This window comes from Loxodonta africana, chromosome 15, assembly GCF_030014295.1.
Source record: "Loxodonta africana isolate mLoxAfr1 chromosome 15, mLoxAfr1.hap2, whole genome shotgun sequence".
Taxonomy (NCBI): Eukaryota; Metazoa; Chordata; class Mammalia; order Proboscidea; family Elephantidae; genus Loxodonta; species Loxodonta africana.
The window spans coordinates 5,995,051-6,011,307 of record NC_087356.1 but is presented as its reverse complement, the minus strand read 5'-3'; the positions used below and the strand labels follow the sequence as shown (position 1 = coordinate 6,011,307).

Sequence of the window (16,257 nt, the reverse complement as noted above, 5' to 3'; positions counted from 1 at the left end):
TTTTCTTCTACAATTTCCATGTTACTTTTTAAATCCATGCCATGCCTGAGGACTTGGGAAAGGCACACGGGGTGGCTTGCAGAACACCTGAGGTACACAGGTACGGACATCAGATGCCAAGTGAATGTCAGGTGGAAGGGGCTGGCCCACGTGATGTATCCAGATGCTTAATTTCTACACAGGTTTGTGGGAGGCAGCAAAGCACGGGGGTTAAGAGTGTGGGTCAGAGGGTCACAGGGTCCAGGTATGAGTCTGGGTCCCCACCTCCTACCCGTGGACCTCAGACTTCCTTTTACGCAGCAGTCTCCTCCTCTGTACTGTGGGCATGCTGCTAACAGTACGGCCTCCTAAGACTGTTGAGAGACGATGATGCAGAGGCCGAGCCCAGGGCCTGGGATTCAGTCAACGCCCACTGAGATATTTTCACTACTCCATTGTTCAGTGTTTATTGAGAAGCAAACATATGAATCAAATTTGAATTCTTTCTTATGTTAAACCGTATTTTATAGGTCAAAAAATGGGCGAACGGTGGCGATTAAAAAAAAAAAAAAAAATCTTAGAAGTTTGTTCGTCCTAGACAGTTTTTGCTGTTTATTTTCATTCAAGTTAGGATTATGGTTCACGTGTTCTGCGAGTACACCTGGGCCTCTTGTCTAAAGAAGGAGCCCTGGTGGCACAGTGGTTAAGAGCTCAGGCTGCTAATGGAAAGGTCGGCAGTTAGAATCCACCAGCTGCTCCTTGGAAACCCTATGACGCAGTTCTACCCTGTCCTGTAGGGTCGCTATGAGTTGGAATCACCTCGAAGGCAGTGGTTCTGGCTTTTTGTCTAAAGAAAGCCACCCTAACGTCGGTTTGTACAGCCGGCTCTACAAAGACCCTGTGCACTCTCACTTTTAAATTTGGACTCTAAAACCGTCATGTTTACAGCAGTAATAGCTTCAAAAAAAAAAAGAAAAAAAAATCACACATCATTTCCACACATTCTTTCAGGCAGACAAACAGCATCTTAACTTGAAGAGAAAAGAAAGCTTTGTTAGTTAAAAAGAACAGAAAAACGCAGGTATTCAGAACTAAGTCTGGCTATTTCCTTGAAATCGTCTAAAATGTGAAAAATGACAGGAAACTTCCAAGTGATATTCAGCAGCGACTTCACGAGACCGCTGGAAATGCAGATTCGTGAAGGATACAACCGCTGCTCAGCAGCCAATGCCAGGCCACTGCCCTTCAATTACACGCGTGCTCTGCCGTCACGTGCACACAGAGCACAACTGCGCTCCACAGCATTGTCAAGGCAGTGACCTTTCGAAAGGAGATCACCAGGCCTGTCTTCCGAGGCACCTCTGGGCGGGTTTGAACTGCCAGCTTTTCAGTTACTAGTCAAGTGTTTAGCCATCTGCAACACCCAGGGACTCCAGGCATACAGGACAGACCCCCTATTCCCAGCTGTGACACTCTGGGTGGGGGTTAACAACAAACACAACCCATTGGTGCCGAGTCAATTCTGACCTACAGGGACCCTATAGGACAGAGTAGAACTGCCCCATAGGGTTTCCAAGGAGCAGCTGGTGGATTTGCACTGCGGACCTTTTGGTTAGCAGCTGAGCTCTTAACCTCTGCACCACCAGGGCCCCTGCTCACCTGTGTGAACAGTGCTCAGCTGGGACGTGGTGCCGTCTCAGCAGCTATCGTTTTAAGCAAACTCTAAACTACTGCTCATATTAATTTGGGAGTCCCTGGGTAGCGCAAATGGCGAAGTGCTCGACTGTGAGCCGAGAGGTTGGTGGTTTGACCTCATCCAGAGGCTCCTGGCCATCTGCTTCTGAAAGGTCGCAACCTTGGAAACCCTACGAAGCAGTGAGTTCTACTCTGCACACGTGGGGATGTCATGAGCCAGAATCGACTCGATGGCGACTACAACATATTAATTCAAAGATAAAGTCTGTCTGGAAACAGTGTCGTGAGAGGACAGCCATTAAAACGCCTATGGAATGCATTCTGTATTACAACAGGTCAGCACTTCTCAAAGTCTCTGACTGTTGGCACCAGAATCCTAGTCCTTTCCAGACTGAACACTCCCAGGCTCCACTCTCAGATCTCCTAGGCTAGAATCTTCAGGGTGAGGCCTCAGAATCTACATTTTTAACAAGCAGGCTCACTGCTTCACCCAATGAACCACTACACCAGGGGCCGGGTTTTCCACAGAGTTTCTGGTGCTGCAAATGGTTAATGCACTTGGCTGCTAACTCAAAGGCTGGAGGTTCAAGTCCACCCAGAGGCTCCTCGGAAGAAAGGCCTGATGATCTACTTCCAAAAAATCGGCCACTGAGAACCCTGTGGAGCACAGCTCTACTCTGACACACGTGAGGTTGCTGTGCGGTGGAATCAACGGGACAGCAACGGGTTCTCTACAAGGGGCCTCAGGTCAGTTACTTTAAGTGGACACCCCAACAAGTTACCATTTACCCCTTTGTGGTCTAATGAAACTTGGGCAAGCCTTCGTGAGCTGGACTAGGCATGGCCAGGCTTTAGCTTCACCTTGCTTTGCCAGATTTAGGCGTCTACTTGGGAAAGCTGACCTCCTACCACTTCCAGCCTCTGGCATCCTGAGTCCCACGAGGGCCTCAATGTCAGCCATGGAGCCCACCATCCAGGCATCAGCCCTGAACACTGGACCTGAAAATGGATCTGGTGGGATCATGCTATTTAGCATCTGGTTGGAGACTTTTAAACAAATCATGTATATTTATGTAAATAACATACAACAGGGAGTTAGCTGAGGCCAGAGGGAAAATCCTGGTTAGTTTCGGCACTTGGGGCCTGAGTTTGGCTGGTTCTAGTGGGAACTCTGGGATTAATTTGACTGGGTAATAGACTCCACCGCAGGTCCAGAGTTAAAGGACAGTAAGTACCCCACCCTCCCACCCATTTCCGAGGCTCATGTCTTGGTCTTAGATTCCTTTTGGTATTTTTCTCCTCCTGCCTTCTCTCTTTCCCAGCATCCCCTGTCAACATGCCCTTCTGTTTCCCTCCTCCGTCTTTGGTGTTTGGAGAAAATTAGCTCTCTCAAAGTTATCTGTTTTGTGCTGAGTTCTGAGGAGCGAAGCAAACAGGAACCAGGCCTTTTTGCACCAGGTCACACAATGGGAATGTGCGCTAGGGCTTTTGTTTCTGAATTCCTGGCACGGGGCCTGCGTTCCCATTTTAGATGGGTCAAAAGTACAAATGCGTTTTTAAGTCTAGCTTAGCGTTGATGTCTCTACAGCCAGCCCCTGGACAATTAGGTATCTGGGCAATTTCAAGGAATCAGGCTTCATTGCTTGGATTTGATGATAATACATCCAGTGGAGACTGCTCGATAATGGTAGGGAGGCCACTCTGCTCTGCAGACAGGGCCTTATCGAGTGGAAGGCTATGTTCCAGGTCTACGAACACATGCAAAAGGAGAATAAAAATGCAGAAACCAAGGCTCTGGATTTTGGTGTCACAATGAAGGCCTGTTTGCCTGAGTGTGTGGGCTGAGATTGCTCTTTGTTAACTCTAAGTTGTTGCTCACAAGTACAGAATTATTTCATCAGCCTGAAAATAAATAAATGAATAATATACATTTCAGCGGGACTCTGGACAGGGGCACAAACAGGTGTGGGAGTGTGTTCCTCAGGACGGGAGGTAACATTTACAAGCGCTAAACACGCCTCTTAAAACGCCTCTTGGGAACCCTCAAATCCAATGCAAAGAGGAAAACACACACCCCCTCTTCCTCTCCCCCCAGTGACGCTGACGCCCCCAAATGCACGTTTACATGATAAAAGACGCCGTAGGGACTCTGTGACAATGAAAGCTTACCATTGTTGTAGGAGCGAAAATTTCCTACGAATTTTATGTATTCATAAGTTGGAAATTCCTTTGGGTTCAAACTGCCTCTGAGAAGATGGCAATAAAATTCTAAATCGTTGTCAGCTGGACCGTTTAAAGAAAAGAGAGAGAGAGGGGGAACGTTAAGTGTTGCGAAGACCCAGGCTGACCCAGCAGCGCGTCCGTGAAAACCCTTCCGGGGACTGAGTCCACCCGCGAGGCCCAGAGATTCTCTCATCACGACTGGCTTTCGGGCCTGGTTTAGAACCTCTGGTGACGGGGCTTTCTTTCCCTAGTTCGTGGTCATTTTGCATTGCGTATTTGCACCCAATTAGTCTTAATTTGCCCACAGATGTCTGTGGCTGGCTATGTCAGCACTGATTAGTTCTGGTTGTTTTCCTATGGTATATTAAAATAAAGCTACTCATACAGAGCTTCTTTCTTTAATTTAATATTTTTGCTTTGCTGTGAAGTAAAATCAGCTGTGCGACAGGGCAAATTACTTATGGAAAATGGACTGAGGCTTGAACAAGTGCAAGGCGTCTTTGCTCCCTCCACAGGTGTGCTTTTCCACACTTCACTAAGTGACACACGTTTCATTAGGCACCAAGGCCAGCCCTCTATTCCGGCTGCCAGGTATTTTGAACCAAACTGAGAAACCACATAAAACATGCATAGAAATTCCATAAATAGCCAGATGACAGACCCACTGTCGTCAAGTCGATTCCGACTCACAGAGACCCTACAGGACAGAGTAGGACCGCCCCACAGGGTTTCCAAGGCTGTAAATCTTTACAGGAGCAGACTGCCACATCTTTCTCCTGTGGAGCGGCTGGTGGGTTTGAACCGCCAACCTTTGGGTTAGCAAATGAGCGCTCAACCACTGTGCCACCAGGGCTCCTGATCACAGACTTGGGAGGGCAAAATTTGGGTGTTTGACCTAGTTATTAGGTTTTCAGTTGGTTAGTTGGTATTATCCTAATCTAGCATTATTGGTCGCACAAGATGAGCAGAACGTTCGCTGATTCCTGCACTGTTTATCACAAAGAGACTTATACAAAAAAAAAACAAAATCTCTTGCCACGCATGCAAAAGAAGCTATTATTCCTAAACTCTCTGTTTTGAATTTTCATCATAAAAAGCTAAATGTCTTACATCTCCCAAACGCCAGTTTTAGCTTTAAGCTGAAAATACACCCCTAAGGATCTCGTAAGTGTTCTGAGTCACACGGAAAATTATTCTTAAAATTAGTCCTCCCTTCTTAATTCATCCTAAGCTCTTTTCAAAAGCAAAATTCTCGTCTTTGGAGCTGGTAAAACCAGGCAAGTTAAACTTACATTTGCAGTGTTCCGGGGAGGAGGGATCTGCCAGAAGCATGTGGGAAGAAAGCATTTTATAAACTTCAGAATGCTCTTGTTCTGGAAGGAAATTTAACAAATTCTGATCCATGACATCCGACTGAAAAAGAGAATAAAGAGCAGAGGAACGCACTCGCAAAGATTAAAAACAAAAGCAAAAAAAAAAAAAAAAAGTGAACATTCATGACAATTCAGAACCAGTTTCCGAAATGAAAAGCTTAAAATCTGATTTTCTGTGAAAACTCTTCACATGCCACGTTGTAATCTTTGGTGGTTCTGTGGTGGAATTCTCGCCTCCATGCAGGAGTCCTGGTAACATACTTCATGTACACCCACCACCCGTCTGTCACTGCAGGCTTCCGTGTTGCTGTGATGCTTAACAGCTTTCAGCAGAGCTTCCAGACTAACAGAGACTTGGAAGAAAGGTCTGGCTATCTACTCCTAAAAATCAGCCAGTGAAAACCCTACGGATCACAATGGTTCAATCTGCAACCGACAGCGAGGATGGTACAGGACTGGATAGTGTTGTTCTGTTGTCTTGGGGTCGCCATGAGTTGGGGCCCACTTGATGGCAGCGAACGACAACAGATCTTGAACTGCAATCTAAAATGTTTTACTCGCTCAAGTGGATTGTTGTTGTTAGGTGCCACGGGGTCGGTTTCGACTCATAGCAACCGTATGCACAACAGAACAAAACGCTGCCCGGTCCTGCACCATCCTCACAATCCTCGTTATACTTGAGCCCATTGTTAGAGCCACTGTATCAATTCATCTCATGGAGGGTCTTCTTTTTTGCTGACCTTCTATTTTACCAAGTGCCTTCTCCAGGGACTGGTCCCTCCTGATGATACGCCCACAGTACGTGAGACGTAATCTTGTCATCATTGCTTCTAAAGAGCATTCTGGCTGTACTTCCTCCAAGACAGTTTTGTTTGTTCTTTCAGCAGTCCATGGTATATTTAATATTCTTCGCCAACACCATAATTCAAAGGCGTCAATTCTTCGGTCTTCCTTATTTGTCATCCAGGTTTCACATAGATATGAGGCAACTGAAAACACCATATAATTGTCCACGGGCCCGAGAAAGAAGAGTTAAGTCTGACAAATGCACAAAGAAAACAAGCCTCCTCTTGCTTGAGGATCCGATGTGGCCACACTCCTCCCTCTGGCTGGGGCCGTGGCAGTCACGCATCTGCGGGGCCCTGAGAGCAGGCAGGGACCCTGCCCTAACCTTTAGACAGCAAACAGCTCTCTGCTGTTTACTTCTCAGAGGTCTGTAATCGCTGGAACTGCGCTTTTCCCCTGAGGTCCCGGGCACCGTGAGTACAAAATAAAGTCTAGGTGGGGTACTTGTCCACTCTGGGTGTCACTAGCCACGTGGCTACTGAACACTTGAACGGCGACCAGTGTGAACGAGGAACTAAGGCAGTCATGTCTCTACCTCTTCCTTAAAACAAAACAAAAAACAAACCAGTTGCCGTTGTGTCAAGTCTGACTCATGGCGACCCCGTGTGTTACAGAGTAGAACTGCTCTGTAGGGTTATTGTCTGTGACCTTCTGGAAGTGGATCGCCAGGCCTTTCTTCCGAGGTGCCTCTAGGTGGGTTTGAACCACCAGCCTTTCTGTTAGTAGCCAAAGGCTTAACCATTTGTACCACCCAGGGATTCCCTGCTCTTCCTTGGTCTCCTTAAATAAACTCATCCATTCTCATGGCTTCAAACACTGTATACACTCTAAAATTTGAACAGCCGGCCAGCTCTCTCTCGTGTATCCCAGGCTCCACCTTCTAAATGCCCCTCAGATGCCCCCAGGAACGAAAAATTCACCCTTACCCCCAATGCCATCATTCTTGCCCACCATGCCGCCTTCTCCCCTTGTGCTCTGTGTCTCCATAAGTGGTACCGCCAGCCGCTCATTTGCCCACCTGACACCCAGGTGGATCCTCCACTCATCCCCTCTCGCCCTCCCCTCCACACCCAAGTGATTTCCAAGTGCGGCCAGCCTTTCCTCCCTCAAACACTCCAGGTCGACTCACTCACTTCTCTCCATTTCAACAGCCTCTACCCTCGCCCTGACCACCACCGTCTCCTGCCTGGTGAAGGAAGTGGCCACCCTGGTCTTCCTACATTAGCTTTTGTCCCTGTCTAATTTGTTCTTCACCAGCAGCCAGAAGGAGATTGGTCACCACTTTGCTTCGACTGCTCCTGAGATAAAGCCTAAACTTCTCAGCATTCTTAGGACGCTCCGTATAACCTGGCCTCTACGGCTCTCTGCCTGACCTCCTACGACTCTCTGACGTCTCCAGCCCTCCTAAACTTCCTTTTCCCCACTTAGCAGCTTCTCTCTTACCTCTGGGCCTCTACTCAAGCTGCCCCCCTCAGGTTGGAACATTCCACACCCACCCTCCCTGTGGTTCAGCCAACTCCCCCCGTGTAGCCTTCAGGTCTCGGCTTTGAAGTCCCTTCCTCTGAGAGAGAACTCATGACAGACCCTTGTGCAGAAAGGGCACCCTTACCCTGTGCTGCCAGGGCCCTCTGTTCTCCTCACTGTACCTGTCACGCCACATTGTAAGCGCTCATGGAAGGGCGTGTCTTTGCCTAGATGGTAAGACCTGTGAGGGCTGGTTCGTCAGCGTGCCCTCAGTGATGGGAAAGAGCCTCACAGCAGGGTGGGAGACAGCCCCAGAGACCTGGGTTTGAAAGCCAGTTCTGCCATTTACTGCTGCCATTTACTGCTGGACTGAGAGAGTGATGGGGGAAGGGAGAGGAGTGGACAGATCCCCAAACAACTTATTCCACAAGGTTAATTCAGCCATGTTTACTGAGGGCTACCATGGAGCAGTGGTTAAGTGCTTGGCTGCTAACCAAAAGGTCGGTGGTTCGAAACCACCAGCGGCTCCACAGGGGAAAGATGTGGCAGCCGGCTTCCATAAAGATTACAGCCTTAGAAACCCTATGGGGCAGTTCTATTCTGTCCTATAGGGTTGCTGTGAGTCAGAATGGACTCGACAGCAGCAGGTTCCCCCCTCCCCCCACCAGGTGCCATGGTCCACCAGAAGAACCAACAAATCAGTCTTAAAAGAAATACAACCAGACTGCTTCTTAAAAGCCAGGATGGTGCAGCTTTGTCTTGCTTAATTTGGACGCATCATCAGGAAAGACCAGTCGCTAGATTGGCAGGTATGAGAAGAGTGGACTTGGCTTGGGAAGAACTAAAAACAGAGGAGGAAGGGAGGAGGGGCTCGGGAGGTGTCATGGATTGAACTGTGTCCCACCAAAGTATCTGTCCACTTGGCTAGGTCATGATTCCCCGTATAGTATGACTGTCTACTATTTTGTCCTCTAACGTGATTTCCCTGTGTGTTGGAAATCCTATCACTATGATGTAATGAGACGGATTAGCAGCAGTTGTATTGATGTGATCTACAAGATTAGACAATGTCTTAAGCCGGTCTCTTCTGAAATGTAAAAGAGAGGCGAGCAGAGAGACAGGGGGAACTCATACTACCAAGGAAGGGGAGCAGAGCACGTCCTTTGGACCCGAGGTTCCTGCACCAAGATGCTCCCAGACCAGGGGAAGACCGATGACAAGGACCTTCCTCCAGAACCGACAGAGACAGAAAGCCTTCCCCTGGAGCAGGCGCCCTGAATTTGGACTTCTAGCATCCTAAACTGTGAAAGAATAAACTTCTCTTTGTTAAAGCCATCCACTTGTGGTATTTCTGTTACAGCAGCACGAGGTGACTAAGTAAGACAGGAGGGCTCACAGTTCCCAGCTTGGACACGCTAGTTTCTATCTTTGGGCAAAGACTCTACAAACACCCTCCACAGCCCGTGCGTCATTTTATAATCTGGCTCTGTCCAAGTTCCTTCTCATGTCCAAATAAAGTCCCTTTGATTTTCCTTTAGAACTCTGTTGTCGTTCAGTTGATTCCAACTCATAGCGACCCTATAGGACATAGTAGAACTGTCCCACAGGGTTTTCAAGGAGCAGCTGGTGGATTCAAACTGCCGGTCTTTAGGTTACCAGCTGAGCTCTTAACTGCTGGACCACCAGAGCTCGTCTCCAATTTTCCTTTAGGCGTCTAGTATTTTAGAAGACTCGTGTTCACAGGTGGCAGGGGTCTTTCTTCCTAGCAATCTTTCGGATACTTGAAAAAATAACTAAGTCACTCCGTGGCCTTTTCATGGAGGGCCTGGTCTGAAGCCTGCTTCCCCGGTGATGCGTGTAGCAGAGAGCAGGGTTATAAGGGCCATCTGGCCCTGTTCCACATGTGGAAGGGGGTTGGCAGGCTGGGTGGCCGTGGGAGCACTCAGGCTACAGGCTTTGCAGGAAATAAGACCAACACTGGATGGAGATATGGAGGTAAGAGATTCAGGTGGCTGTGAGGATGACAAGTTAACCCGAGGAAGGACCAGAACCATGCTTGGCATAGACTGCGTTCTTTTCCAATTACTTTATTCTTACGCCATCCCCACATGTTGAAAACCAGCACAAATAAGCATAATTTGAGAATTTAAGCCCTAGTGCTCACAGGAGATGACATCTGCAATTGAACTACCCCTTAAATGAGTGGGTCTCTGTTTATTAAAATGGTAGTAATTATGGAGGCAGAAAGCAGGAATGTGCCACCTGCAGTCGTTTTCACAACTGTGTATAGGCAAAAAGTTCTCTCTCCCAATGTACTGATATGCCTTTAGCTGCTTTATCAAGGATCTGGTCCATTTTCTGATGGACCATAACTATGCATGCCTGACCTAAACTCTAAATTGCATATTTTCCATGTTTTTCCCTTGAGGAAGCTCGAGAGCCCGAGGATTATCAGAAAGCATTTTCCTCCCCCCCTTTGAACCAGCGGCACCAATTCAATTTCACTCAGCAAAATATGAGTTAGCCTACAAAAAGAAGCACGTGAGTGTAGTTGGCTGGGATGGAAGTGAGCTAGTGGACACTCAGTCCCAGAAGGTCTGGGGAAATCTGTGTTGGCCACCTGCTAGAAGGCAGGGATGGGGAAAAGTCTTGGAGAAGCCTCACCTTGAGAAGAGGCAGGCAAAGGCCAAGTCCAGCCCTTGGTCTCTCTAAAGGACTAGAAGGTTGGGCACGTATTTGGTACATTTAGATTCAGTTTAGATTCAGAATGAAATTGATGGCCAAACAGAAAAACTTTCAGGAAATAATACAGAGAACAGTTTCATGATCTAGAAGTAGGGGAGCATTACATAAGATGTAAAAAAAACATCCAACTATAAAGAATCTCTCTATGTCCATCAAAAGACCCCAAAGAGAGGAAAAAGGTAAGCTACAAAGAGAGAAGATATTTGCAACACGTATACCTGACAGAGGACAAACAGATCATGGCAAGAATGCCTATTAACCATTAAAAGAATACAAATTCAGTAGGAAAATTACAAAATACCAAAACAGGCACTTCACATAGGAAATAAAAATGGCCAATAAACATATGAAAAGACAATCTCATCAATAATTAGGGTAAAAGCAAATTAAAATCCCATGAGATAACGTCACACCTTAGGCTGGCGGAAACTAAGAAGTTGCAATATTACATTTTGATGAGATGGAGAACCTGGAACTCTCCACAATGCCCAAGGAGAATAAATGGGTACAACCACTGTGGAAACAGTCTAGTGCTGTCTAGGAAAGGTGAAGAGGTGCACAACCTACCACTCACCAATTCTACGTCTTATCTAAGAGATCAGTCCCTGAAGAAGGACACCATGCTTGGTAAAGTAGTAGGTCAATGAAAAAGAAAAAGACCTTCAATGAGATGGATTGATACATTGGCTACAACAATGGGCTCAAGCATAACGATTGTGGGCATGGTGCAGGACCAGGCAGTGTTTCATTCTGTTGTACTTAGGGTCACTGTGAGTTGGAACCAATGTGATGGCGCCTGACAAACACGTACAGATGTGCACAGAAGCATTTTTTAAGAGCTCCAAACGGGAGTAGATGCAGAAACCGCAGCAGGTTCATGCTACAGGGAATACTACACAGCAATGAACATGAGCCCATGACAGCAACACCAAAGAGTGCAATATGGAGGCATCTTACAAACAAAATGGTGAGCGTAAGAAGACATCATACGGAAGTACCTTTCCTGGGATTCCACCTACATAAAGTCAAAGAAAAGGCAATACTAAATTACAGTGTTCCGCAATGAACTCAGTGTTCATAAAACTATAAAGAAAAGCAAGGAAATTATCTTAAATGTCGGGAAATGGTTGACTCTTGGGGGAAGGTGAGGATGTGACGGGAAAGAAGCAGACGGGCTTCTGCGGTCCTGCCCACATTCCATCTCTTAACCTCAGTGACGGCTGCGTATGTTCACGCTAACTTTTGAATGTATGATATATAAAAATCAAAAGGCATATAAAAAGTTAAAAAAAATCTACGTGGGGACCTGGGCCCTTTGAACCTGTGGCCAAGTTCAAGGTGCAGTCAAACCCGTTAGGGCCCCATCTAGTCAGAGCACCCTCCTGCTCTGCCATGACCTGGAGTCACCTTTGACAAGACGACTTCCATTAGGCTCGTTCTTCAAAAAGGTGAGAACAAGGTTGGGGAGGGGAGAGGAATGTTTCCTGGAAAATGTCGCCCATGGCCTTGGCCTTGCTGTTGCATTTTGTTAACATCAGCCAGGGGCTCTGTCTTCTCTCCTCTGTGACCTTTGCTCCCTGCTGTGACCCCTGACACAAGAACCTGGCCCCATATTCCACTGTGAATCTTGCACCTTCTTGAAAGAGCATTCACCTGGAGAACCGGCATTACGTGGAAGTATTTTTTTTTTTTTGGCCTATAGACTTCTCCTACTTTATAAACACTTTTTCTCTAGATTATTTGAGGAAATAATCTGAAGAATTTAGGAATAAATATGCCTTAGGAATAACCTAAATGATTTAGGAAATTGTGTTATTCACGCCCATATTTCTTACTTCTGAGGCACCCTCCACCCCCACAAGCTGTCTGCAATTGCTCCCAACGTAGCAACCCCATTTGTGAATCCTGTCCCCTGTTCAGTGAATGCATAGGCACGTGGGCAGGGCTCGGGATATAGCTGACACATTAAGAGCTCACCATCACCCAGCTCATTAGGCAAACATCAGGTTCTTTAACAAACAGAAAAGCAATCCAAGAAGTTAATGAAAAAAAAAAAAAAAAACTCAAGTCCAAACAGGAAACATGGATCATGCCTACTTTGGGTTTTTCCTTTGCGTCCACCTCACGCACACTCTGTCTGAGGCAGCCTGGCACGTTCCCCTAGTCTCTCCTGAAAGGTCTTCTTTGCAAAAGCTCACCTTTGCACTTGGCCTTCCATCAACACGCTCATCCAGCCACACTCACGTTGCTTCCTTCGCTGCGCACTCTGATTCTAGAGGTCTAGGAGAACCGCCAAGTCCCTGGCTGGTACAACTGGTTAAAGCGCTCAACTACCAGCTGAAAGGTTGGCGGGTAAAACCTACCCAGAGGCGTCTTGGAAGACAGGCCTGGTGATCTGCTTCTAAATGGTCACAGTCTTGAGAACCTGACGGCGCAGCTCTACTCTGACACACACACCGGCTCATCGTGAGCTGGAATCAACTCGACAGCAACCAACAACGGGAGGGCCAAAATGTGCTGGCACAGCCAGACTTTAAAGTTCTGGCTTTATCTTAAAATTGCTTTCTGCTTCTTAGAGCTATTTTCTTCTTTCTTTTCTGTGTCAAACTGGGAAAGAAAGTTCCAGGCTATCTCATCAGGAAATGGCTGTACAAAAACTGGCATGTGAGCTTCTGCCACGTCTGAGGTTAGAGCAGCATTAAGAAAGCAGAGAGGGACGTTAAGCCTGATAGTCTCAAAAGAGGAAAGGGATTCTTGCCACTCTTTACTTTCCTCCCTGTCTCCATCACTGATGGCTCTCAGGGCCACCCAAGGGACAGGGGGACTCAGGTCCTGCCATGCCAACTGGTGCTCGGGCCTGATGCCGCCCACGGGCTTGAGGAGGCATTGGCGCTGGGGCTGTGGCCTCCTTGTCCTGTCCGCACTGTGCCTCCATGCCATGCCTGCCCTGGTCCCTTCCCACCTGGCCTCTCCTCTCCATCTCAATCACGACTGTTTCCACAAAGACTGGCCACCGCATTTCAGTTCCTCCTTCTCTGCCTTCCTAACCATCTGCCCCCCCACTGAAAACGTTTCACTTTACTCTGTCCTGTACAGAATTCTGAGTAGTGTTTAAGCACCAACCTCGGGAGCCAAAGTGCCTGAATTCAAATACTAGCTCTGCTACTGGCTGGCTGTGGGAGCTTGGGAGAAATACTCAGCCTCTCTGTGCCTCAGTTTCCTCATCTGTGAATTGGGTCAGTACCGACTTCATAGGATTGTCGTAAGGATTAATAATGACAACAACGGCAAACACAATAGAGCCCTCACTCTGTACCTGGCACTATTCTAAGTACCTTGCACACATTAGCGTGTGTAAGGGATTCTTATCGGGGCCTGGTGCACAGTAAGTGCTCCATAAACGTTGACTAGTTTCCTACTACTCTCTACTGGTTTAACAGGTGACATCTCAATTAACTTGCAAACCCTGATGGGAAGACAACCTTGCATGAGCCTTCTGAATCCCTGCAGTATCAGTACAGGTACTGGGTCTGCACTGACGGGTGAACAAGAACTGAACTAAACAGAAAGGAGAATTCCTAAATTACAGCTCAAACCCTTGGTACCAGAAGGACCCCACAGCAGAGTGGTGAAGAGCTTGGGCTTAGCAGCCATATGCATCTGGTTCGAGCCTGCTCTGCCATTCACTGCTTGGGCCACCTGGAATTTTCTGCCCTGTAGAGTGGAAATGTCCTCAGTGGGTGTAAATGGTTCACATGCTCAGCTGTTAGCTGAAAGGTTGAAGGTTTGAGTAAACCCACAGATAACTCGGACGAAAGGCCTGGCAATCTACTTCCCAAAATATCAGCCATTGAAAACTCTGTGGAGCACAGTTCTACTCTAACATACGTGGGGTCGACTTGACGGCAATTGGTTAAAGGGGAAATAATAGCAGGATCACTTCCGGATTGTACAGCTCAAGTAAGCTGTATGCTGACAGACACTAGGGAAGCTTCCATCCCAATGCTTCATCTACCCCACTCCCAAAGAACGGAAGTGAATGCTGTGTAGAAAGGGGGAAGTCGATGATGATCTGGGCAGAAACTGGATAATGTAAGCTAGAAACGAACAGACATTAAATTCGGGCGTGTCCATCCCTGGCTTACCTGAACTGGGGAACATGAGAACAAGCAGATTCGTGTATCCATGTGTGGGTCTATGCACAAATACTTCATAGCACTCAGTCGAGCCTACCAGTTACAACAGCGGCCAAGTCGACCCCACGTGTGTCAGAGCAGAACTGTGCTCCACAGGGTTTTCAGTGGTTGATTTTTTGGAAGTAGGTGGCCAGGCCTTTCTTCCAAGGCACCTCTGGCTAGCACTGATAAATTAGAGTCAGAGTCATTTCTGAGCCTTCCAGAGTTAAAAGTGAATTTATAAGGTGGTCCTAAACTGCTCCATCATTTCAAATCAGGGCGCCTGACTTTCTATTTCAGTTCCCTCTGCCATGAACAGCAATTGGGTCATCAGAGAATTACAAGAGCATGAAGCGGAACAGAGCAAATCCTGTCTGCACAAACAGCTCTGGGCTCCTGCATCTCATTCCCAGGCCATTAGGGCAGCTACATTTTATGACTTTCACTCAGTGCCTACCACTGCCCAATCCTTTCCATTTCAAAACAGAAGGCAAACTTCCTCCAAGGAAGAGCCCTGCCCCCACTTCTTTCCTCAGCCACCCTCCGATCAGCCAAAAGAAGCCAGGCTGATTTTGTGGGGGACCCTTCTGTTTTCCTCACACAGGCTGCTCATGACTCCTCTCTTAGCCTGAGACTGGTCACAAGATGAAGCTGCTCTCTCAGCCTCCTTGGCACAAAGTGAGAATGCGCCTCTCCTGAAAGCTGTCAGGAGCAGAGGGAAAATCCCCTAGCCTAGCGCACCCCGGTTTCAGGAAAACACAAAGGTTAGATAGACTGTGGCATAATGCGAAGACACCTACCAAGCAAAGAAAAAATGCTTTTCTGGGCTACGACACGAAGGAAAATGTGGGAGGCAGCTTTGATTTCAAAGAAGCATCCTTGGAAGAAAAGATGGGGAGAATGGTTTCTGAGGAAAAATATGACCTAGGAGGATTTGAACTCAGGGCCCGTTGGCAGAGCTGGGCTGATCACACCAACCAAGGGAGGAAGAAGCTGCCCACAGAGCAAGGCCTCACTGCACCATGTGCAGGTGAGACTAAAGAGCAGGGACCACAGTCCCTGAGAGTGTTGTCCTGGCCAATATACGGGGACCCAGGGCAAGCTGTGACCCCTCATCACATAAACTGGTGGCCTACCACTGACACATGGGGGAGGGAGTGTTTAGGGTTTGGCTGGGCCTGCTGGGAGGACAGAGAAGAAGACACTGGATGCCAGTCAGTTGCTCGATGCTCCTGGTGGAGCTGTCATACAGGTCAGGGGTCTGCAGGAATAAATAATGGTACAGCAGGAAATAGAGACTAACACCGATGAGGGGTCCTCAAAGGCAGACCCTACACCAGCCAGCTACATGTGCCATGAGTCAGTGCCCAAGTACTCCTCGTTCAAGGTTCAACAGTGTCTTTCCAGAGAATTTCAACTCACTGGGATCACCTCTGTCACTGAATGCTCATCACCATTAGGTGTTAAAACCTACTGCGACCTCAGACACTTCCCCGGTGAGCTCCACCACCCTGCCCCTCAATCGGCGCTAACTAGACCCAGCAGGCAGGGCTTTTCTTTGAAGGACGTCTGTCAGCGGCTGCAAAGGCTCTCATCTCTGCCAACTGTGCTGCGACTCACTTGTAGGGTCCATGGCTTCTATGCTGTTTCCAATCAAGGATACGACACCCCCATCCTCCCTACTCCAGGTCTCTCTTGGCTCAGTTCATGACATCTAGACTGGGTGGCACAGTGGTTAAGAGCTCAGCTGCTAACGA

At 47.7% G+C, this 16,257-nt stretch overlaps 1 protein-coding gene across 2 annotated transcripts in view; it reads right to left on the bottom strand.

Moving 5' to 3' along the window:
* NPAS2 (neuronal PAS domain protein 2) overlaps positions 1-16,257 on the bottom strand; it is a 183,158-nt gene that overhangs the window by 45,301 nt on the left and 121,600 nt on the right. For both annotated transcript variants that reach the window (XM_064268493.1, XM_064268494.1), the window contains exons 6-7: positions 5,190-5,310; positions 3,844-3,957 (exon numbers count right to left, since the gene is read on the bottom strand). In XM_064268493.1, the coding sequence (XP_064124563.1) occupies positions 3,844-3,957; positions 5,190-5,310 (235 nt within the window). The remainder of the gene's footprint in view (positions 1-3,843; positions 3,958-5,189; positions 5,311-16,257) is intronic.